The following is a 24,825-nucleotide window of genomic DNA, read 5'->3' on the forward strand; positions in this document are numbered from 1 at the left end:
AATGGGTACAGGGCTTCTTTTTGGGGTGATAAAAAAAAGTTTAGAATTAAAAAGTGATGGTTGTGCAACTCTGTGAATATATTAAAAACCACTGAATTTTACATTTTAAAAGGGTGAATTTTATCAATTTTGTAAAAAGAAGTGATTCTTGGCAAAAAAAAAAAAAAAGGGCTTTACACTTAGGAAACACAAAATCTTTATACCTCAAAAGAAATTCTTTTAAAACTATACAACAGCTTGAGCTAAAACCAGATTCCTTAAGGCATAAAACATTTTTAAAATTTATCTTCGTATCTCCAGCACTATGCCAAATGAAAGTTAGTAGATCTGAATTACTAATCCCACTACCTCTCTTTCCTTACAGTTCTAACACCTAGCCTTGACCCCCCAAATTATAAGTTGCTTTTGACTAGAATTCATCATAATCAGAAAACTTCATCACGAACAAATTCCATAAAAGCAAAGATAACAGAAACAAGTGGGACTTACTAAATTTAGCATCCTTAATTCATAAACTAGATCATGTCCTTGCCTTATACTAGTCACATATACAAAAGGTGATATGAAATGGATGAAATACAATTCTTCTCCTCTACACGCGCAAATTCTAGGCATACAGAGGCAACCCATATAAAATGTCATTATTAAAACAGGTAAAGGAGCAATAAAAAAGGGGGGAACATACATAAATTCTACTTAACTGAGCGCATTTTTATTTACTGGGCCGATCTACCTTGTCATACTTTACTTTGGACTATTTAAAAAAATCTGAATGGTTGGAGAAAGTTCACGGAAGTCAGAACTGGCATTTTTAAATCTCTAAGAGATAACAGAAATATACAAATAGCTAAGTTATTTGCCTGAGGTAATACCCAATTATAAAGCTCTATTATTTACAGATGGAAAGGACCTTTATCAAAAGAAGCCCGTTGTTTTTTTGTTTGTTTGTTTAGAGGAAGAATCCAAGGCCAGGTAGATTAAGTGATCTAAACACTGAGAGTGCCTGAGTCCAGTGAGTCATCAGAACTGTTTCCCCACATCAAATCAACATCTACACCACACATTAGCCCAGAGACAGTGACCAGCTAACGAGATCTCCTCAGAGGATAAAGAGCTGGGAATGCATTTACCGATTTCTTCTTTCTGATGTATAAGATATGAATATCCTCGCTTCGATATTCTTCATCATGTTTCTCCAAAGGAATTTTTTCAAAGTCAAAGTCTAGCTGGAGGAGCTATAAATTTAAAAGAGATATACTTCAAATTCAGTAATACAAAGTTTCCTGTGGTGACAGAAGTCAGAGTGACAGTTAACTTTGGAGAAGTACTGACTGGAAAAGGGCACATGGGTGCCTTCTGGGGTCCTGAAAATGTTCTATTTATGTAGGGTGGTGGTTGCTTGGGTGTATACATATGAAAAATTGAGTCGAGCACTTGGTATGTGTGCATTTTACATGTGTTTTGACTCAATTTAAACTGTTTAACGATACAGAATTTTCAATTATAGTCTCAAGAGTTCATTAACATTTACTTTCAAGAAAAACATGAAAATAAAAAACAATTTTAGCACCCATCTGAGGCAGAGTCATGTATTTGCATTCTTACTTAAGCGAAGTAGTCCCTTCAGTGGCTAAACTGCAGGACTGTGTAGATGTACCCTCAAGAGGAGTCACTTATAATGTGATGGATTTTTGCCCATCAAAAGGGTTTGGATGACCACTGGGGGAAGATGGGTGAAAGATACATGGGGCTCTATGTACTACTTTTGCAACTTCCTGTGAGTCTTTAATTATTTAAAAATAAAGTCAAAAAAACCCAAAAAACAAAAAACACCCCAGAAAGTAGACAGCATATCTTGGTTGAAGCTTTCATAAAAATGTAGAGAAAAGCACAGAAGTAAAAACATATCACATATGTTTCTATGACGTACTTTCCAAAAGTAATACACATGTCATTAATATGTTCCCAAAAGCCAGCATCATATTTAATAAAGAAACATGGAAAACTTTCCCAGAAAAGACAAGGGTGTCACATTATTTTAGGTTGTTCTGTAGATACTAGATCAACTTATTAGAAAAGAAAAAAAAAAGGACGAGAAAAGATGAAAAAGGTTGGGGGGAGAAGCTTAGTAGAATGGTGGACAATGAAGGATACTCTCCACGGATTCATACAAGCAGAATGTGTTCCCCACTCAAAATTACCATAATATACTTGAACACATGGTCACATAAAGCATCAGTGAAGTCACATAAAGCACTACAAAAACAGATCTAGTACTTACCTCAAAGTATTTTTTCTCAATTTCTGGATTTTTTCCCATTGTTCGTTGTTCATAACAACATATAATACAAGTCTCAAATCCACTAAGATCTTTTAGAGTTTTCAACAATGGCTCCAAAGACTGTTCAAAAAGGAGTATCACTTTTACTTTATGATTTTTAAAAATTTCTATTTTTACTATAAAAGGGGGATGGGGGAAGTGGAGAGTAACTACAACTCCCCTCCAATTTATCCATCTTTGAATCAGTCAACAAAGTATATGGGGTTAAAGCTCTGTAACTAATGATTGGTAAACTCCTCTTCACTAATCAACCTAATCAATTTATTTCAATTTCCAAAAGACTCAAATGACTGCATTTTGGAGTTCCCATAGGAAAACAAATGAAACTGACCTCACTCTTAAAAAATTAATTTTATTTAATCTATTTTAACTTGGGATTTTACCCACAAAAATGAGTCTGACCCTAACTTGAACGTAAGTTAGTTCAATGTTTGTTATTTTAAAAAATGTGATGCCCACAATATGAAACAAACTGATATTTTTAAAAATATCATTCTGAATCAATCTTGCCATAGAACAATGAATTCTTTACAATGCAACTTAATTCTCAATGTCATGGTTAACACGTTCCCTAGGAAGAGCTTAAAAAAAAAAAAACCTTAGCTTTTCAAAAACAGATCCAAATAGCAAAACCTTTAAAATATTACAGAAGCCTCTAGTAAAATGCACATAACACTTTTGTCAACATGTTTCACAGGTCTTTTGTTTATCACGAGTATACGTATATAGTTCCTGGTAACCTTTACGTTCTTTACTGTGTCATCAACTATAGGACAAATATCCTGCATTCAGAAATGTTAAAATGTGAAGAAATGTGCACTTTGGAATCCACAAATTATGGTACAAATTCTAAAGATGGACACTTCACTCACTGAATACTTACCTCTTCATAGTATATGCAGTCAGCCATCAGTATGTAGTCTGGCGGAGAAGTCAAGTCTTCTATTTCTTCCCCCCTTAAAAATGTCAAGCAGATATTTTAACTGTTGCTTTAATAATTTAAAATATTGTTTTATAAACAAGTTCTGGAAAGTTCCCTTCGTATAACTATGCTTTTAGTGAAACGCAATTTAAAGCAAACTACAAATCGTTATCTTAAAACAAGCTGAAAGGCCATACAAACCATTTCAGTACCTTGGCTTGAACAGAACCAGTGACAAGATGCTTGTTCATATTAATATTCATCTTCAGCAAGTCTTGCAATTCCTCAAGATCTGTGACCACAACATCAGCCCTATAAAATAACGTCGATCGAAGTGTAGGCACAAACGTGCTAAACCACTAATCTGGGTTTCCCGAACAAAGCGGCACCCCCTCCTGCCAGCTCTTACCCAAGGGTAGCAGCCATGAGCCCCACGGCCCCAGTGCCGGAGCCCAGCTCCAGCACCGATCGCCGGCTCAGAGCGTGGGCCCCATCGCCGGAAAACCCGGGCGTTTCCAAGTACTTAGAAAGGACAATGGCAGCGTCCCAAACAACGCAGCCCACGCCGCCGGAGCCATACTGCTGCAGTCGTAACACCGTGCCATCTCGCTTTTCCAAAACTCGAACGAAGTTCCGCAGTGGGTCCTCCACCGAGGGCTCCAGGGTAGCCGCCATCGCTGCCCGGCAACAAGAAGCGGCGCGCGCACTGACGTCACACCCACACGCACCGCCCCAAGGCCCGCCTGAAGAGGGCCCGGCGCCTCCTAGTGGCGAAGTTGGCGCCAAAGCGCGTGCGCAGAGGCACAAAAACTGGGAAGGCAGCATTACCGGCGCGTGCTTGAGCACCCGGGCCACACGCTTCCCAGGCGTGTAGGTCGGCCTCCTCTAAATTACAAGCCTGGCTTAACAAGCAGGCAGCTTAAATTACTCTTCCAGACAAAGCTAATATTGTCACCTGCTCTTTACCTGGGGTGTTTTTACCTGGAGACTAATTCACTCGGTAGTTATTGGCCTTAAATCCAGGCAGCTTCCAAGATCGTACCAAGAAGGGTATAATCCTCCTTATCAAGAGTTTCCTAGCATGCTCCTAATTTTTCATCTGAATGCATAAAAATGGTTGCTGGAAGCTTGCTGATTGCGTTTTAACAGTTAAGACAAAGTTATCCTTCTAAAATTTACATCACTTAAATTCCTTGGGATTATGTAATTTAAGTTGCACAAAATATTGAAAATAATGTGGGTGTATGTATTTCCACAGAACTCAACAATCTCTCCCCTTGTTCCTTATAATGAAAACACGTATTTAAAAGTCTTTTAAAAATTAAGACTGGGGTGATTTATTAATCTTGTTAAGAACTCTGATACAAAGCACAGTAAAAGGCCACAGACCAGTAAATAAACAACGTGGCTTTTGGCTACTTTACAACTGCTGCTACAACACTATCAGCAAAACACGCTTTTTCATCACTTTGAACCCAGGAGTCCAAATGGCAAATAAAACTTTTACTCACTTCTCTGAATAAAAAGTTTAATAAAGCTTTAAGTATGTTTGCTGGTTTAGATGTTACCAATCTAAAAAAAAATTTTTTTTTAATTTTAGTTAACATGAGATTTATAGAGAAAGTTACTAGGTTTTGAGGGCAAGGCAGTTGGTTCCTGTGCCATAAGAAATTTTCCTCTGAATTTCTCAATTAGTAAAGTAGCAGATTGTATTATAGGCCTCGAGTCACTTAAATTTATATAGGTTATTAGCATTATCTTTAAATATACAATATAAACAAAACTGTACATACATGGCATATTAATCAACTTTGTTTTCCAATAGGCAACTCATTAGCTAAAGACACCATAGTCTGCAAAAACAAAAGGCACATCTGAATGAGATACATGCCCTTTTTCCCTCTATGACTGGGTTAGGTAGTCTCTGTATACATTTTGACAAAATAATGAACACAGTGCATTCTATTATTTTCGTTCTATTTTTCATTTTTGTCTTCAGCAGCAAATTCTGGCATTTAAGACATGGCATTAAAGAGTTTAAGAACAGTGGGTGTTTTTCATAATTCTCTTAAGTGTAAAAACTAGAAGTAAAAACTAGAAGATGGTCAAAGAGTTTTAAAAATCAGTAATACCATACACACCCTATATTTGTGTAAATTCATTGCCTTAAAAAGGCATCTATTACCCAAATTTGAAAAATTCCACAAATGCACTATCCCCTTTCAGTGCAATCAATGTCACTTTAAACCATACTTTAGCAGAGTCTACAGTGCAAATATAAATTCTTTATACTGGCCTTTTGGCAGCACTGAGGATCCAAGACAAGGCAATGCTACTGATCACCTGAGGATAATGATAAAGGACTTCTGTATTTTTATTTTTCCGATTTTTAAAAGCTTATTTGATCAGTAGCATTTTTGTAAGAGCATTATTTGTAAAAAGTACTAAAATACTATGCCTTTTTTTGAATAAATTAAAAAAAAACCCTTTACAAATACCATTCCAGTGTCAATGACTACATATGGCTAAGGTCATTGAGGAGTTTCCGCATTTTCTAGCAAAGGCAGTCTGTACGATGGAGGGTGCGAAAGCTCCCGTTTGTAAGTCTTTGGTGGCAGTTTTGGTAGGTGAGGGCTTGAATTCTGCCTTGGTGGAACAGGGGGAGCTTGAGGATGAGCAAGGTTGTTGTGACTAGAACTGAGCACGTAGCATCGACGTGGTACTCTCGGAGAGGGTGTGCTAGGAGGAGTATTTGGCGAATTTGGACAGGTACTAACGTCTCTGAACCAGTCTGGATCTCTGTGAAGATGTCCTAGTGGAGGTGGCTGAAGATTAAATGGACAGTTTATAAAGTGTTCTGGAGGCCGAAGGGGAACTGGTGGAGGGGTATCAGGAAGAGGATCTCTTGGCGGTGGTGGAGGTGGACTATGCAGAGGCCCATCAAATGCACCAGTAGGAGCAGGAACTCTGGGTTTTACCTTTGGAGGAGGAGGTTGTCTTGGTGGAATAGCAGGGGGGTCATCATCAGATTTCGTATTTCCCTCAAAAAAAAAAAAATTAAATTATACCTCCATTCTCCTGAAAAATCTGTTAAGCTTTAAAAGACTGAAAAATTCATACGTGTTCAGTTAAATCCAGAAGCTCAAAATAGGTTAATCTGATTTAATGATCAGATTCATGAGTAAAATACTCCCAGTTTAATTTAGGGCCTAGTTTAATATTTTTATATATGAGATGTTTTAATTGAAATCTTAGAATATAAAGCCTCACCTTTCAAAAATTTATGAATTTTAATTATAATAGGCAAATGAGTGAAAGGAATACATAGCTTTGTAGACGTTAAAGGACATGATGTCAAGGGAACTCGAAGTCCAGCTTCTGCCTTCTGGTCATCTACTTTCCCCAGTAAGGCTTACCGTGGTGGTTCTCAAAGTGTGATCCAGGGACCAGCAGCACCAGTACCAGTAGGGAACTTGTTAAAAAATGCAAATTCCTGGGTCCCACCCTAGACCTACTGAACCAGAAACTCAGCAATCTGCTTTTAACAAGCCTCCCAGGTGATTATGATGCAGCCTGAAGTTTGAGAATTACTGGTTTAAATTTGAAGAATGCTTTGAATACTAAAGTTCTTCCCCTTTCTACCAGAAAGAAAACACACTTCTGAGTATCTGTGAATCTGCCCAGCCTCTTTTTAGAAAAAAATATTAACAAGAATTAAGCAATTATTTAAAGTATTTTTCAAATAACACAACCAAAGTGTTTAAATACCATACAGGGTAGCCAAATTATAATTAACAGACTTTTTATAAGAACGAGAATTATTTTGAAGGTTCACAACTTTGAATAAATTGAATAAGCTAAGGCAAACTTGAGTCCTGTTGGCTACCTTGGAATTTGAAGCGTCATGATCAAACTTCTTTCGAGGAGGAAGCGGAGGAGGAATCAGCAGCTGCTCTTCACTTAGTTTGTGTAAACTGCCACATGAACTGAAGAAAGACTCTGGGGGTAAGAAAGATTAGTTTCACCACAATTCACAGTGCAATCATAAGACAAGACTTTATCTCAATCTGTGATCACCTCTGCTATAGTAAATGTCACACTGTACTGTACTCAACTGTTGGTTGACCTATACTCTGCACTTAACTGCAAGCTTTTTGAGGGCAGGGCATATTCATTTTTGTATCCCTAAGCACCAGCACAGTGGTAGTGCTTGGCATCTGGGAGATACTATAGCTACATGAAAATATACAATTTAAGTAAGATTAATAATGAGATTCTGCTCCCTGAAAAACCTTTTTAAATCTAAAACACACAAAACAAACATATTTGTATAAACTGTGGTAACTTCCAGAGAAAGATCATACATAATCAGAGACCTTGTGTTTTTGAAGCAGCGAGTATCAGATACATTTCTACAAAGGTAATAAAACCTCCAAATAGGAGACCAAAAGGTAGCGTTGTATCAAATAACCCTTTCTCTTTGCAAATTTCTCAGTGATAAAGGACATGTTATATAACCACATTAAAGAGAATTTACAAAATAATAAAGCATTCAGGGGAAAATTCTATGCCAAAGACATAGAATAAGAACTATTTCATTTATTTTTTTTTCATGATAAAAAAAATACCTGTAGTTATGGACCAACTCTGTTTGTTGACCAAGACTTGTTATAAAAGCAGTGCCCATGTCTTGTTATTATATATATTATATTAAGATTGGGCTCACAGGAACTAGTTGGGAAAGTTGATGAGTTTAATTTTAAACACACTGAGTGTGAACTCCTTATGTGATATCCAAGTAAAGATGTCAATCTCATTACTCCATGTAAAAAACTGCTGTCCTGATCTTGTGACTCTGCAGTCACTTCATGGGTCCTGTTGGCTCAGGGTGTCAAAAGTAGAAAAAGTATGCCTATGGGGTGTTGGCGGATGGTGTGGGAGGTCAGGCAGAGCACTATCTGCTGTAGATATATTCCTTTTGCCTGACCAGCATCTTATGCCCTGTCTTTGGGAGCAAACTACTCTTGGTGATAGTGAATCTATCCCATGTGGTTTAGTTGGCCAGTTTGGCCCAGTGCACCCCAACTCCAATCAGAGAAATAACAAGTGTTGGTGAGGATGTGGAGAGAAGGGAACCCTCATGCACTATTGGTGGGAATGTAAACTGGTACACCCACTGTAGAAAACAATATGAAGGCTCCTCAAAAAAGAAAAAAATAGAAATACCATATGATCTTGTAATTCCACTATTTACCCAAAGAAAACTAAAACACTAGTTCAAAAAGATATATGCACCCCTATGTTCACTGGAGCATTATTTACAATAGTCGAGAGATGGAAGCAACCCAAGTATTCACCAACAGATGAATGGATAAAGAAGATAACAGGGCGCTTGCACGTGAGCGCGCACACACACACACAGGAATACTGCTCAGCCACAAAAAAGAATGCGATCTTGTCATTTGCAACAATATGGATGGACCTAGAGGGTATTAGGCTAAGTGGTATAAGTCAGACAAAGAAAGACAAATACCATATGATTTCACTTATATGTGAATTCTGAAGAACAAAACAAAACAAAAAGAAAGACTCATAAATACAGACAACAAACTGGTGGCTGCCAGAGCGGAGGAGGATAAGGGGATGGGCGAAATAGGTGAAGGGGATTAAGAGGCACAAACTTCTAGTTATAAAATAAGTCAGAGAAATAAAAAGTACAGCATAGGGAATATAGTCAATAATATTGTAATACTATATGGTGACACAGAGTGACTACACTTGTGGTGAACACTGAGTAATGGAGAGAATTGTCAAATCACTATGTTGTACATCTAAAACTAATATAACATTGTATGTCAACTATACTTCAATAATAAATACTTAAAAAAAAAACTTTATTTTTTAAAAAGTAAGCTCTATGCCCAACACGGGGTTTGAACTCATGACCCTAAAAGATCAAGAGTCGCATGCTCTACTCACCGAGCCAGCCAGGCACCCCAGTAATAAATATTTTAAAAAGTAAAAAAGAAAAAAAAGAGGTGGGCATGGGACTCACTTCTCACTTTTTTTTTTTTTTAAGATTTTATTTATTTATTCATTAGAGACAGAGAGAGAGAGGCAGAGGGAGAAGGAGGCTCCCAAGGAGCAGGGAGCCCGATGTGGGACTCGATCCCAGGACCCTGAGATCATGACCTGAGCCGAAGGCAGACGCTTAACCATCTGAGCCACCCAGGCGCCCCACTTCTCACCTTCTTAACATGATCAGATTTTTATCTATTCCCCTTCATGCATGCAGCCCTGTGTTTTGCTCCGGGGAAAGCTGACCTTATCCCATAGCTCCAAAGATGGGGCCTGATTAGACCAAGTCAATCAGTGTAATCCATTCCTTCATCCAGAGTGACTGATGTAGCTGTAGGCATGTGACCTAGTTCAGACCAGTGAAATGTGAAAGATCTGCTAGCGGTTACCGAAAAGAAAGTTCCTTGCCCTTCTGGAAAAGCACTCTGCCAGTCTGTCTCTGTACCTCTCTTTCCTTCTTACCTGACAGAACAAAAAAGCACACAACCATTATTGTTCCTGCCACCACTCTTATGACCTTGAGGGAAAACAGCCTTAGGTAAAACTGATAATTTGGACAAAACATTGAAGAGGCAAAAGAAACCTGGTCTTTGATAACATCACTGAGCCACTGATTCAACAAGTCTTAAAGCAGCCTTCCTCTAGACTTCCAATTATGTGAGTCAGAATGCTTTTTTATTGTTTAAGTCAGACTTAGGTGAATCTTCTCTTCCTTACAGAAATACACACTCATGGAAGCAGAAAATATCTGAATGATGGTGGAAAAGCTGTGAGAGTTTTTGAATACGGGTCTGACTCTACAGGAGACCACTTAACCACTATGTTATACTTCTTCATAGTGGGCACTCAATAACCCTTGATGAACTGTGAACACAGTTTTATTTTCTATCAAGAGCACTTCCCTATATGATCAGTTTTTGTAAGCATTTTTAATAGTTTCAGTGTTCCAAACTAATGAATGTAGAATAAATTACTAAGTGATTTCTGTAATGTTAGTTAGATAGGTAAGTCACTTCCAATTTTTTGACATCCATCCATCCATTTTTTCAACAAATACTTACTGCATAACTGCTACAGTGTCAGGGGCTGTTCTAGGCACTATAGCTAGAGTAGTGAACAACAACGGGCAAAAATTCATGTCCTTATGGAGCTTATATTCTAGGTTGGGGAGAGAGAACAGATTTGGTAATTAAGTAAAAGTATTATGGCTATAAATTAGAAGAAGAAATATTAGGTAGGGAAGGTGGATAGGAAGAGATAGGAGGGGAGCAATTTTAAATGGGGTGACTAGGGAAGACCTCACTCAGGTAATAATGGGCAAAAACCTGAAGGAGGCATGAGAGTCTGCAAAGTGGCCAAATAGGTGAAGAGCATTCTAAGCAGAGGGAATGGCAAAAGCAGAAGTCTTGATGTGGGAATGTGTCTATTGTGTACAGGAGGCAGAGTAGCTGGAGTAGAGTGAGTGATGGGGGCGAATACTAGGTGATGAAGTCTGACATATCAAAAGAGGCTAAAATGCATAGAACCTTCTGGGCCCTTTAAAAGAACTTTGGCTTTCACTTTGAGATAGGCACTGGAGGGCTTCAAGCACAGGTGAGACAAGTCTAACCCACATTCTTTTTTTTGGTCTGACCTACATTCTAAAAGAACCTGGCTGCTATATTGAAAACAGACTATGGGGAAGACGGGAAGTTAGGATGCCACTATAATAAACCAGGTAAGAGATTATGGTGGCTTGGATCAAGGTGATAGCAGAAGAGATGGTGAGAAATAGATTCTGGATATATTCTGAGGGTAAACAAGATTTGTTGATGAATCACATTTGGGGTATGAGAAAAAGAGAGAAGTAAAAGATAACTCTAATATTTTTAGCCCAAGCAATTAGATGCAGTTTAGAACTGGGATAAGGAGGCAGTGGGAAGAACATCTTTGGAGGGGTTGAAAACAAGCTCAGTTTTGGAGAAGTTTGAGATTCCTATTAAGTATGTAAATGGAGATGTCGAATAGGTTACTGAGTATATGGGTCAAAAGGTCAAGAGAGAGGTTCTAGGTAGAGAAAAAAATTGGGGAATTATCATTATACAGATGATATAAGACTGAATGGGCCAACCAAGTGAGTGAGAAGAGGTCCAGGGACTGAATCTTGTGGCCTTCCAAACTTTACAGGTTGGGGATATGAAGAGAAACAAGCAAGAGAGACTAGGGAGCTGAAGTATAGTTAGAGAAACCAAGAGAGTGGAATGAACAATGTGATCTTCACATATGTGACTTCTTCCCAAAAATGGTATTTTGTATAAATGAAGACAGAAACTTGGTCTTTTTTGTTTGCCACTGAATCTACAGTACCTAGCAGGGTAACTGGTACAAAGTAAGTATTCAATTTCCTATTGAATTAAGACCAAAGGGTGTGAATATTTTTATGGTTTGACATGTTGTTTATAGATTTCTTTCCAAAAGGGTCATACTAATATACCAATTTACAAGGGATAAGTAATGTATGAGAGTAACTTTTAACACAGGCTTGCTCAGACTTTGATGTGAACAGTCTATTCATGTCCATTGTTAATGAAGTCTTGCTGTTTTTTCCCATTGTATGTGAGCACTTTTCATACATACTATGTTCTTTCTTTCAGGATTTGTTTTAGGAGAGTCAGAATTTTATGCAGTTATTCTCAACATTTTCCATTAAATTTCAAAATGAAATTTTCCTTATCATATGGAAAATGTATTTTACTGCCATCCAAAATAATGTCTAGAACTCCTGATTCTAAAATCACTTGGTGTTATGGGTTGAATTGTGTCCCCCCAAGAGATATGCTGAAGTGTTAACCCCCAGTACCTGTCAACACGACCTTATTTAGAAATAGGGTCTTTACAGATATGTAATCAAGTTAGGACGACAGTGGGCTCTAATCCAGTATGACTGAGGTCTTTAGAAGGAGAGGAGAAGGGACAAAGAAACATGCAGGGAGAAGATGACCATCTGACAACAGAGGTAGAGACTGAGATGATGCACCCATAAATCAAAGGAGGCCAAAGATTGTCAGCAAAGGCCAGAAGCTAGAAGAGGCAAAGAAAGATTCTCTCTTCCATGTTTCAGAAGGAGCAAGGCCCTGCCAACCCCTTGACTTGGGGACTTAGAGCCTCCACAATGTGCTCTTCTAAGCCACTTAGTCTGTGGTACTTTGTTGGAGCAGCACTAGAAGAAACTAATATACATAGTAAAAACATCACCCAGAACAAGGAAAGTAAGAAACAAACTTCAGTGAAGCCGGGAAACATCTGAACCCTGAAGTTTCAATACATGAAGGTGGACTACAATGTATATGAAGAGACAAATGGAGAAGATGAAACCCAAATGTCTACAGTTAATGATACTGACAAACAGCACTTAATGTGCCCCCACAGAATGAAAGGAGGGATCAGGAGTTAAAGGCACTTGGTATAATGAAAGACATGGGCATGAAAAACAGAAGACCTGATTAAATCTAAATAAGGAGGAATTAAAACTCTGTGGGAGACTGGGGGTTTTATTTTCTGGTGAATCTAAACATCAGACTAGAGCCAGCAGACCGTGCTGAAAACACAGATTTTCATACTAAATGTTCAGACCACCTAGGCAGAATATTCAAAGATCTTTCTTTGGAAAAATTAAACAGTCCTAGAAAGGAGGCCTCATAGATTCTGATGTTTGGGGATTTCCTAAATAAAAAAACTTCTCATCACTCTATTACTCTAGAGTGAAACCTACACGTCAACGAGCTCTGCCCGTGGATACAGAATTTCCCATCAGTTTATACTGCCTCACTCTAAAATATGGAAAGCTAAGGAGACCAGACAAGAAAGGAAAGACGGAAAGACTCCAAAATGAAAGACAACAGACTAAACTAACAGATGCAACTCAGAAAGGAAATAAAACCAGAAACAATTTTTTTTTTTTTCAAAAACACTATAATCACTATAATATCCTATGGGAGATAAGACAGTGAATCCATGAAACCAGAATAATAGGATGACATAAAATTGGCATGAACAGAGGAAACTAGAAAGAATTTTTTGGGAATTCAAAATCATGATAGATTAAAAAAAAGAGTTGGAAGATGAAGTGAAATCTTGCAGAAAACAAGAAAACAAAGCGATGGACAATAAGAGATAAAAGACAAGAAAACTGGAGGCTCAATCTAGGATATACGATATAGAAAAGGAACTCAAGCAAGTCAGAGAACATGATTGGGAGGAAATTATTAACAAAACCATATGAGGAACATTTTCAAGAAATCAAAGACATGAATCTCTAAATTTAAAGGGCTTAATAAGTAGATAGCAAAATGAAAGGAAAAAATGACTCATATTAAAGCAGATCATTGTGAATGTATAGATCATCAGGAATAGAGAAGATTCTAAAACTTTCTTGAATATACTGTGGCAGAGACGTCTAACTGTCCCCCAGTGTACCTTTCTTTTTCTTCCTTTAAGTAATAGGATCCCATGTATTTTAGCAAGACAAAAGGCTGCCTAACTACAGACAAGATTTCTCAGCCCCCCTTGTAGCTAAGTTTTGACCAATGGAATGAGAGCAGGAGTAATGCGAGCAACTCCCAGATCATGTTTTGCTTTTCTTTTTTAAAAAGATTTTAATTTATTTGAGAGAAAAAGAGAGAGAAAGAGAGCACGAGCAGGGGGAGGGTCAGAGAGAGAGAGGGAGAAGCAGACTCCCCCTCTGAGCAGGGAGCCCGACTTGGGGCTCGATCCCAGGGCCCTGAGATCATGACCTGAGTCGAAGGCAGCACCCAACCAACTGAGCCACCCAGGCGCCCTGCAGATCATGTTTTTCTAACAAAACCTACTGACCTTCACCTTCCTGCTGGCTGGAAAATGGTAACAACTGGAGTTGCTCAAAACTCAAGAGATGGAAGCCCCATTTTGAGATTCCTGAATTGCCCTTCTAGCTTGTGGAACAGAGGTTTCTACTTGCTCTGGCTATTTTGAGAAATAGAGTTCTATTTCATTTAAGGTTCTGTATTTTTGGGTCCCTTTGCTACAGCAAGTTTTAAAAAAAGGATTGAAACTAGAGGGTCATTGACAGATTTCTATTTTGTTCAGTGCTACATCTCTTGCACCTAGAATTGTGCCTGCACATATCAGATGTTTAAAAACTATGCATGAACAATTTATGAGTGAATGACACTGGACTTCTAAACAGCAAGTTTGAAAGCAAGAAGACTATAGGAAAATACCTTCAAAATTCTTGGTGAAAAGGATTTATAATTCTATACCCAGACAAACTATTAACAATTAAATATATTAAATACATTTTCAGAAATACAAAAACTTAAAAACTTTTTATCTTTTTATCCTTTCTCAGGTAGCTACTAGAGGATGTGCCTCTACCAAAATAAGGGAGCATATCAAGAAAGAAGACAAGGAGTCCAAAAAAACAAGGATCCAACACAGGAGAGAGGTGAAGGAATTTCTAGGATGACAGCTAGGTGAGAGGCCAAGAGAGCAACCAGTCCAAACTGGAGCAGAACAAAAGGGCACCAGGAAGGAAGTTTCCAAGTTAAACAGCAAAACGAAAATCCTGACAACTGTCCTTAGTGGTCTGACCTTATGGAAAACTGCGCTAAGAAAGGGTGTGAGCAACAGATGTTTGAAAAACCAACCAACAAACAAAAACACCTAAGCATTAATGAGTTTATCATTAACTTCATGAAACAGAGGAAACATAATCACAGTATACACTACTTGACCTAATAGTGAATAATATTTTCCCAAAATGTGACAAGTATATTAGAATAAAGGGCAAAATTCTCATCTACTGTAATAGGAAATCAGTGTCTAAAACTAATGATTCAAAAGAGAAAAATATGAAAACACCATTTAAAAATGTGAAAGTGTCACTGGAGAACAAGAAAAGACATGGGGAGACATTGGGTAGGGAACTGCTATCAATTTCATTTTCAGTGTTTAGCACTATTAGCCTTTTAAACTGTATGCATATATCACTTTGATAAAAATTAAATATTAAAATATAGAATTACAAACATTTAAAAGACTAACCTTACTTTTCTCATTAGACAGGAACTCTCTTGCTACTACCTAAATTATATACATTTTAATATCATAGAAGCAGAAGTCCTCCAGATTGGGGGAATTATTCCTGAAGCTACTCTGTACCTTTTTGGGTGGTGGTGGTGGTTGTTGTTTTTTAAAGATTTTATTTAATTATTTGAGAGAGAGAGAGAGAGCAAGAGAGAGCACAAGCTGGGGGGTTGGGGGGGAAAGGCAGAGAGAGAAGCAGACTCCCCGCTGAGCAGGGAGCCCCACACACGGGGCTTGATCCCTGGACCCTGAGATCATGACCCGAGCAGAAGGCAGACGCTTAACAGACTGAGCCAGGCACCCCTGGGTTGTTTTAAACAAATGACTGTAGAAAGAACGGTGACAGCATTTACATTATGAAATAACTGAGAATGGCAGAATAGTGTTTTACTAAAATAACTGCCTTAACTAAATAAGATCAAGTGAAGAAACAAGTGATCAAGGGCTAGTCTGGAAACCTGATAAACATTTAAATATATAATCCACATAGGAAAATGAGTTGGGATGGGAAAGAGGAGAGGCAACTGATATGAAATCACTGTTCATTCTGTGCCAACCAATATGCTTGGTGCTCTACATCGTTATCTCATTTGATCCTTAACAGGGTTGGAGATGCTAAGTAATTTGTTCAAGGTCACACAGCCCCTAGACCACAGATAAGTTGTAAAATGATGAAAACTATAGTAAAGTTTAAATAGTACCCAGTTGTAAGCAAATAACTAAATTTATTTATAAGAATTCCATTTTTAAAAAATTTTTTAATGTTGCTAAAACCCAAATACTCATATACAAATTTTTTTTTTTAAAGATTTTATTTATTTGACAGATAGAGACATAGCAAGAGAGGGAACACAAGCAGGGGGAGTGGGAGAGGGAGAAGCAGGCCTCCTGCTGAGCAGGGAGCCTGATGAGTGGCTCAATCCCAGGACCCTGGGATCATGACCTGAGCCCAAGGCAGACACTTAATGACTGAGCCACCCAGGCACCTCTCATATACAAATTTAATCAACTTGATTAATTTCATTATCATTAATCAACTCAAATTCTTACTTACTTGAGTGTGGCAAGAGCACTGGAGCAAAGATGCTATTGCTGCCTATTGGAATGAGAAAAATTAATTTGAAAAGAAAGGTAGTATGCATGGTTTTATTTTAAAAATATTTTTGCATAAAGTAACAAATGTAGTAACACAGAGAGTACAGAATTTTATCGTTCTCTAGTGACATGTTAGTTTTAAAAGAAATGAACCGGAAAGTTAGCTTTGTAGCTGGAATGTCATTCCTTTCTTAGTTCCCTCTCTATCACAGTCACTTTTTAAATCTCCTTCACAAAACTTACCTGCTTGTTGTCTTACTCTCTGTTGCTCCCTTAAGAGCAGTAGTATGAGGCCCAAAAGGTACTAAATAAATCTTCGTTTACTGAATAAGTTAGAAAATAAGATGCACAAACAATGCATAAATGATACTTCAGTCCCTTGTGTTAATCATTATTTTCACATTTAAATGCCACTTTCCACACTAATATAGTTCCCTAATTAAAATGAGAAGAATTATCTGAAACATCAGATTCCTTTTTTACTAAATGGTTTACATCAAATACATACCACAGGAACTGTTGAGATCCACATCTAAAAACACACTAAGGTCTGAAGAAGCAGATACTGGTGGAGTAGATGGTGTATTTGGAGAGGTTGGTGCTGACACAGTTGATTCAAGATCAGTTTCAGCAATCCGACTAAAGCTCATTTTACATGGTTCTCTTTCTAATGGCGTTGGATGACCTCGTAAGGTGCCTGAGGTAGAGCCATGTCGGCCTGTATTAGGCCGTATTCCAGGAGATTTTAAAGAGAAAGTTGATTTCCTAGGCTAGGAAAAGCAAACATAACTACCATTACTAATTTGCATGGACTTTATTTTTATCGCTTAATGCTACCTATTAATTCTTAGCATATAGTTAAGAGAGTACAATAAAATCCCAATCTGCAAACAGCCTGTAACATTCTAGTAGAACACTTTGGGATTTGATTGGCTTAGTTTTAAGATGGACTTGAATACAAGTAAACTTCTTTTCATACTGCAGAAATAAAATTCTTGAAAATCTGTGTGAAAACTTGTTCCTCTCCAAACACTTGAACCTAAACTTCTTCAAATCATTGGTATCAATTTTACATGTATTTACTGTGGACATAATATATACAACATATGTTAGGTGCATCAAGAAAAACAAAAGACCTTTTTTTTTTTCTTCCTAACAGTAAATGACCAACCTCCACAATGGTACTTTCAAATTTTTGGAGAAAACTGCTATTGTTCTCCCACCCTCCACCTCCACACCCCCTTTTAAACTCTCACAGTGGTAACCTAATGAAAAAGCATGGAACTCAGATTCAGATAACTTGAGGTAAAATCTCTCCAGTGTGCTGATATCTAGCTTTGCAGCCTTAGAAGAGTTATTTAACAACTTTGGGCCTCAGTTTTTGCTTGTAAAATGAGAGTAAGATCTGTATCATATAATTGTTGTGGAGATGAGATAACATCTTGCTGCTTGGCTCAAAGTAGGTTTTTTTTTTTTTTTAAGATTTTATTTATTTGACACAGAGAGAGAGACAGCTAGAGAGGGAACACAAGTAGGGGGAGTGGGAGAGGGAGAAGCAGGCTCCTGGCTGTGCAGGGAGCCCGATGCGGGGCTCGATCCCAGGACTCTGGAATCATGACCTGAGCCGAAGGTAGACGCTTAATGACTGAGCCACCCAGACTCCCCAAAGTAGATGTGTTGTAAGTGTTTTTAATTCCTCCCACGTCTTGCTTTCTGTTCAACCACTTAGAATTGGTCTTCCCCTACTTCTGTTGCCACTGCAAACCCAAGAATAACTCAGAACTGCAGCAGCAAATTTTAGCGTGAAGTTCATTCCAGTGGCGACCATGGACTATGGTGCTCTAATGACAGGAGTCATGGTCAGGCCAGAAGAACCATGATACACCTGCTCATTCCTTTTTCCTGGTCTTTTCATTTTCTGGTCATTTACAGCTCTCACTTTCTCACAACTTTCCCCCTTATACTAGGAAGGCTTAAAAGCTGACAGATAAAGAAGTCCTACAAAGATAAAGGATAAACCAGATTTTATCAAAAGGCTAATAATAACATTGCCTCCCATAGTATGTATCACTTTAGAAATAGAATAGTACTGCAAAACAAAGGACTGAAAAATAGCTATTCAAATAAATTAGAATTTTAATGGTAATATGTTACTAAACACCGAAGATAATATTGTTTTAAAAAACAATTTTTCCTAAATTGTAATGAACTTACAAATCGAGGTGGCTGTTTGCAGTTTCGGGGTTCAATTTCTAGTGACTTGTTGAACAAATAATCTGTAAACTCCTTTTCAGAAGCACTTCCCATGGGGTTAAGGTTTTCAAAGAACCTCTGGAATTAGACAAATCTCCATAAGTACATGTTTTAGATCTTATTGGAACATGTATTTCAGCAGTTAAAAACAAAAAAAAAATTATCAATAACTTAAGGGATCATAATGTCTGAGAGTTCACAAGAATTGCTGATTCTAATCTCTCTACTTTCAAATAAAGTTGTACAATTTCTACAGGAGTTGTATATTCTAGTCTTCATTATCTATTAAGAAGATGGACAGATTTTCATTTATTACCATCTTAATGGCTCAGTATCCCTCAGTTAACATTTTTCCTACTCATTATAACAAGATGATTATCACCAGTAAGCTATCAAAAGTGTTTAGGACAGAATTACAGTTATAATTCACAGTGAGACTTTTTTTTTAAAGATTTTATTTTTAAGTAATCTCTACACCCAATGTGGGGCTTGAACTTACAACCCCGAGATCGAGAGTCACATGCTCCATCAACTGAACCAGCCAGGTATCCCACAATGACACTTTTGATAATCAGAAAAAAACCAGAGATAAGATGGATTAAGTTCTATTCAAAAGTAATTTCAAGAACAATTATAAACTTATCTGTGCTAACCTCTAGTAAAATAACCTTTCTGTCTTTATGGAAAAAAAATTTTCTAAGCTTATATTTAAGTTTTTAGATAGAAAATTTAGATGATTTAGCAAAGGGTAAAAACAAATATAAACAGTAATCTCACCAACCAGAGATCTGTTAACATTTTACTCTTAGAATATTGTTCCAATGTTTTTACTGTGTGAATGAATATATGCATATATATGTATCTTCATTTTGGGGGTTTTTTTTATTTTGTAAAATTGGGACCATATGTTATTTTTAACCTTTTTTTAATTTATAACTCAGTATTTTTCTATGTGGTTTACTTATTTTATAAGTACAAACTTTAGCTCTACAGTCTTTAATCATATGGATGTTCCAGAATTCATTTCACCGATCTCTACACTGGCAGTTTTCCACAGCAGTGCTTTCTAATTCTTTGTATTACAATAAGAATAATTATTATTAACTCCCTATGCATAAATTTTTCTGTACATTTATGATTATTTCCTCAGAAAAATTCCTTGGAAGCAAATTATTGGATTTAACTTTATTTAATTTTGAAGTGGTTTAAGAAGCATATATAAAAATAAGTACTGGGTTTTCGCTTTAACAGTAGGCAAAATGAGCTTCAAAATTCCTGATACAAAATTCTCCCCACTTTTCAGGCATTCTGCCAATGTCAAGAAAATTGTATTACTCCTTTAACAATATTGAAACAGATTGTTCTTATACTCAGGTCAGCCAAATTAAATCATATGAACCAACAGTAATTTAAAGACTTCTGTAAAGTTATAATAGCAGTATTCTTGATTTTCTCATCCTTTGCGCTATTTTTTAATATTTATTAACTTGGTTAACTATGGCTTGAAAGTGAATGCCCTCACACCCCCATAAAGCATCATTTAATGCTTTAAATGATGGTAGAAGGTCTAGAATAGATCACAAAAACCTATTAGAAGTCACTGAGATATGAATGTTAAAAGTACTATTTCAAATATACCCAACTATAATTTAACATGATTTCTTGGGAAAATATATTATAAACTTTAATCTGAGCTTCAAGAGTGTATTTCTTTAGACCTATGAAGTTCAATATCACAGAGGGCTGGCCCCATGATGAGGGAAGAGAAATGAAATATGGGACCACTAGCAGCTTGTCACCATTTTCTTTAGAGCTGTCTACATTTTCGTAATGGTGTAGTTTAGGTCATTCTTTCTTAGGGCTTTAGGGTATTTTGTTTTGAGCTGGGAACAAAGAATAGCTACCATCTTACAATTTAGGAGGTGGGAGTCATGGTGGCCATTTTCACTTAATATGCCTGACCTGCACACTAAGCCTGAAAGTTGAGCACAATTTTTAATGTGACAGGGAACTTATTCTGATAGCTACTATATGTTCTGAATTTCAAATAAGTATAACATAATAAAATTCATTTAACATAAACACAGTATCATCATTTACTATAATTTAGAAGGTATCTCACATTTTACAGTATCACAGAATCAATGTTATAAACTATTGCTCAAAATAAAATATCAACTGATAGAATGTTAAAAAAATGATTTTTTGCTAAGCATATATATATATATATATATATATATATATATACACACACACATATAAAACCAACCTCTTCCCCTATTTAAACCCAGTGTTCTTATGAAGAAATTAAGTACTTAATGTTACATTGGCACATGTAAAATATCTAAAATGGCTAAAAACCAATGACAGTACTAGTAGTGGATTTTCTTTTTACTACATGGACATCAGAGAGTTTCATTCCATTTTGTCATTCATTTTTTGAAAGCATTACTTGAACCAGTTGTACAAAGAAGCAATACTCTCAAGAAAAAAGTACGTAATAATATGTATTTTTTTAAGATTTTATTTTTAAGTAATCTCTACACCCAACATGGGGCTCAAGCTTACAACCCTGAGAACAAGAGTCATATGCTCTCCCGACTGAGCCAGCCAGGTACCCCAGGACCTAGTCATATTCATAACTACAGACTGTTAGCACAGAATATCTAATATTTACCACTTCTATCTAATGATTAATTATTAACTATATTATTTTTATAGTAAAGTAAGTAGCATAATGTGCGGTTATGGTATTTCTTACAGACTGCAGAGGATTTAACATGTTCTCTTTTAAAGATAAGCAAAGAAAATATTTACCCTCATTTCTGGTTCTATCCGTAAACAGTAAGGTTGATTCTGATACTGTTGAATTTCTCCCGTAATTTCAGCTACTTTCCTCCTCTTACTGAAATTGATTAAATCTTTCCCTTTCTTTTTTAAAAAATCATTATTCCCTTCTTCAGTTTTCAGAATATTTGTTAAATATATTCCTAGTAAAAAAGAGTATTTGAAGAAAAGTTATAAAATCTGTTACTTAATCAATCATTTGAAAAAAAAAAAAAAAACAACTGATCTAGTGAAGTTGAAAGATATCCTATAATCCAGCAATTCTACCCCTAAAATGTTGGTAAGTCTCTGATAGGCTTATTAATTAATTTTACATTAGGAATTTTTTTTAACATTTAAAGAATTTAAAATAAAAAGAAAATTAGGGTTTAGGAAAGGCTTAATTAATTTATTCCTTAGACTAACAGCCTAAAATAAAAGGGAGGATTCATTCATAAAGTCTAAGTTGTAAGTGTTAAATCTGTTCTAACCATTTTAATATTTGATTATAAATATTTATGCCAATGATCTTAAATAACGATCAATAAATTAATTTTAAGCCAATTCTGGTGATGAGACTATAAATTTATAAATTCTGTTTTCCCAAAGCCCATAATTTAGATAGAAAAAGAATTATTCCTCACTCTGGGACAGTAAGAAAGTTTTTAGCTCCTTTTTCATATGTAATTATGGATTCATTTAAATCAGTGGCTCTCAACTGGGGGCAATTTTGTTCCTTAGGGAATATCTGGGATTGTCTGGAAACATTTTTGGTTAACACAACCAGTGGGGTGTGTGTGTGTGTGTGTGTGTGTGTGTGTACACAGGCATGCATAATTGAATGTTCAAAATTCCTATGTTGAAATCCTAATGCCCGATGTGATAGTATTAGATGGGACCCTTGGGAGGTGCTTAAATCCCGAGGGTGGAGCCATCATGAATGGTTTTAGTACTCTTATAGAAAGACCCCACAGAGCTCCTTACAACAACTCTATGAGATAATTATAACCTCTATTTTAAAGATAAGGAAACAGAGACTTTAAAGTTTTATTTATCAATATAAACAGCTAATAAAAGTAGATATGCTCAGATATAAAAATCAGGACAACCTGCCTTTAAAGGCTGGTCTCTTTTGGCTACAACTACCTCAAAATATAAATATAAATCTATATTCAGTAACTTACCAAAAAAAGGCACACAAGGTGGATTGATTGACTTAAGTTTTACTAGGTATTTTTTAAAGTGATCTTGACTTAATTCCACAGCTTCATCCAAAATTCTCCTTTTTCTTTCCTGCAACGCCTTTAAAATATATAAATTGAGTATAACTTGTCTTTTTACAATTCAATCATATCTTATGAACACAGGGCTTGGAATTTTATAAAATTTTGCAAATATTTGAAAAATAGTTTTTTAAATTAAAGATGAGTACTATCCCTTTCTGTACTTGCCTGAAATGATTTATCTATAAATATAAAACTTAAAAACTTAGTTTTTTTCTAATATAAATTAGAGGATTAAGCAATAAAAAATTCTTCCTCAGGATCTTATTAAATTCTGATTAGCCAGAGTTTCAAATTATAGCTACAAGAGAGAAATATAATCCTAAAGCATTCGAATATTTTTCCACTGAAAGGTCTTTTGAGGCTAAGAGTAAGGTTTTGGTAAGGAGGAGAAGGCTGTGGGAGGGAGAGAAAAATTGAACAAAAATTTAGTAAACCAAATAAGCAGAATCATTTCTTTCATATTTCATTATTACATCTTTTGTTATAAATTAATTACTTTATTTTTAACCTGGTTAAGTATATACACACACACACACACATATCCACAGCACACGTTGAACTTGATGGAAAACTGTCCAATATATTTCCTTTAAGGAAAAAGCAAAGGTGATTACATCCTAACTTTTATTCAGTACTCTACAGAAGTCCTAACTAGCATGAACAAGAAAAATAAAATCAAAGAAAAATTATCAGTATTCACAGAGGATATAACTGTCTGTGGAAAAAAACAATAAATCTACAATACGGAGTGTTAATGAGAGAATTTAGCAATGTTGCTGGATATAAAACCAGTAGGCAAAGATGAACTGCATTTCTAGGTATCATCAATAAAGAAAATAAGATCTTAAAAAAATATTCTAATATAAATCTAACAAAAGATGTTACGAGATCATCATCAAGAAAACCATTAAACTTTATTAAATGAATAAATAAAGGGAGAGCTATACCTGTTCATGGTTTGGAAGACTCACTGTAAAACTGTCAGTTCTCTACCAACTGAACCAATGCAATTTATAGAACCAGTGCAATTCCTATCAAACTTTCAATAAATGTATGGAAGCAACTGCCTAGCCATGTGGAACAAAACATGAAATTAGACTCCAGCCTCACTCCATACTCCAAACTTATTTCCAGCTGGATTAAGGACTGAAAGTGAAAGACAAAACATTAAGATAATAGAGAAAGATCGGTTAAATAAGACACCAAACAGCACAAATAACAAGACAAAATAGATATGTTTGACTACATTAAGAACTTTTGTCCATAAAAGACAGAAAAAAAGGTGAAAAGAGAAGCTTCAATCTGAGAAGAGACATTTACAACACACATAACTGACAAAGGATTAAAATCCAGAGTGTAAGATAACTCAGAGAGAGTCATAAGAAAAACTCAACAATTAAAAAGACAAAAAATTTTTATAAGAAGAAATACAAAGAACCAATAAACATTTATTTTTACTTTTTTAAAAGACTTTATTTATTTGACAGAGAGAGAGAGTGAGAGAGGGAACACAAGCAGGGGGAGTGGGAGAGGGAGAAGCAGGCTCCTGGCTGTGCAGGGAGCCTGATGCAGGGCTTGATCCCAGGACCCTGCAATCATGACCTGAGCCGAAGGCAGACACTTAATGACTGAGCCACCCAGGCACCCCAGGAGCGAATAAACATTTAGAAAGAGGTTCAAACTCATTAGAAATCAGGGTTTTTGTTTTTTAAAGATTTTATTTATTTATTTGACACAGAGAGAGAGAGCAAGCAAGCACAATGAGGGGGAACAGTAGAGGGAGATGCAGGCTCCCCGCTGAGCAGGGAGCCCAATATGGGGCCCGATCCCAGAACCCTGGGATCATGACCTGAGCCGAAGGCAGACGCTTAACCTACTGAGCCACCCAGGTGCCCCAGAAATCAGGGGTTTATAAACTAAAA

The 24,825-nt window shown here is 36.4% G+C and overlaps 2 protein-coding genes across 7 annotated transcripts in view; both read right to left on the reverse strand.

Moving 5' to 3' along the window:
* The window catches only part of VCPKMT (valosin containing protein lysine methyltransferase), a 39,000-nt gene extending 34,817 nt beyond the window's left edge, over positions 1–4,183 (reverse strand). For 5 of the 6 annotated variants that reach the window (XM_032405048.1, XM_032405047.1, XM_032405045.1 and 2 more), the window contains exons 1-5: positions 3,673–4,183; positions 3,465–3,575; positions 3,225–3,297; positions 2,282–2,401; positions 1,131–1,235 (exon numbers count right to left, since the gene is read on the reverse strand). In XM_032405048.1, the coding sequence (XP_032260939.1) occupies positions 1,131–1,235; positions 2,282–2,401; positions 3,225–3,297; positions 3,465–3,575; positions 3,673–4,088 (825 nt within the window). In that variant the 5' untranslated portion in view covers positions 4,089–4,183. Of the gene's footprint in view, positions 1–135; positions 1,236–2,281; positions 2,402–3,224; positions 3,298–3,464; positions 3,576–3,672 lie in introns of those variants that run through there. The other variant, XM_032405042.1, reaches the window with a different exon arrangement.
* A 389-nt stretch (positions 4,184–4,572) lies between these two features.
* The window catches only part of SOS2 (SOS Ras/Rho guanine nucleotide exchange factor 2), an 83,268-nt gene continuing 63,015 nt past the window's right edge, over positions 4,573–24,825 (reverse strand). Inside the window, exons 17-23 of the mRNA XM_032405041.1 lie at positions 22,802–22,919; positions 21,609–21,781; positions 18,753–18,869; positions 17,047–17,308; positions 16,498–16,539; positions 7,150–7,262; positions 4,573–6,304 (exon numbers count right to left, since the gene is read on the reverse strand). Of these exons, the coding sequence (XP_032260932.1) occupies positions 5,795–6,304; positions 7,150–7,262; positions 16,498–16,539; positions 17,047–17,308; positions 18,753–18,869; positions 21,609–21,781; positions 22,802–22,919 (1,335 nt within the window). The 3' untranslated portion in view covers positions 4,573–5,794. The remainder of the gene's footprint in view (positions 6,305–7,149; positions 7,263–16,497; positions 16,540–17,046; positions 17,309–18,752; positions 18,870–21,608; positions 21,782–22,801; positions 22,920–24,825) is intronic.

Source organism: Phoca vitulina, unplaced genomic scaffold, assembly GCF_004348235.1.
Source record: "Phoca vitulina isolate PV1807 unplaced genomic scaffold, GSC_HSeal_1.0 scaffold7, whole genome shotgun sequence".
Lineage (NCBI taxonomy): Eukaryota > Metazoa > Chordata > Mammalia > Carnivora > Phocidae > Phoca > Phoca vitulina.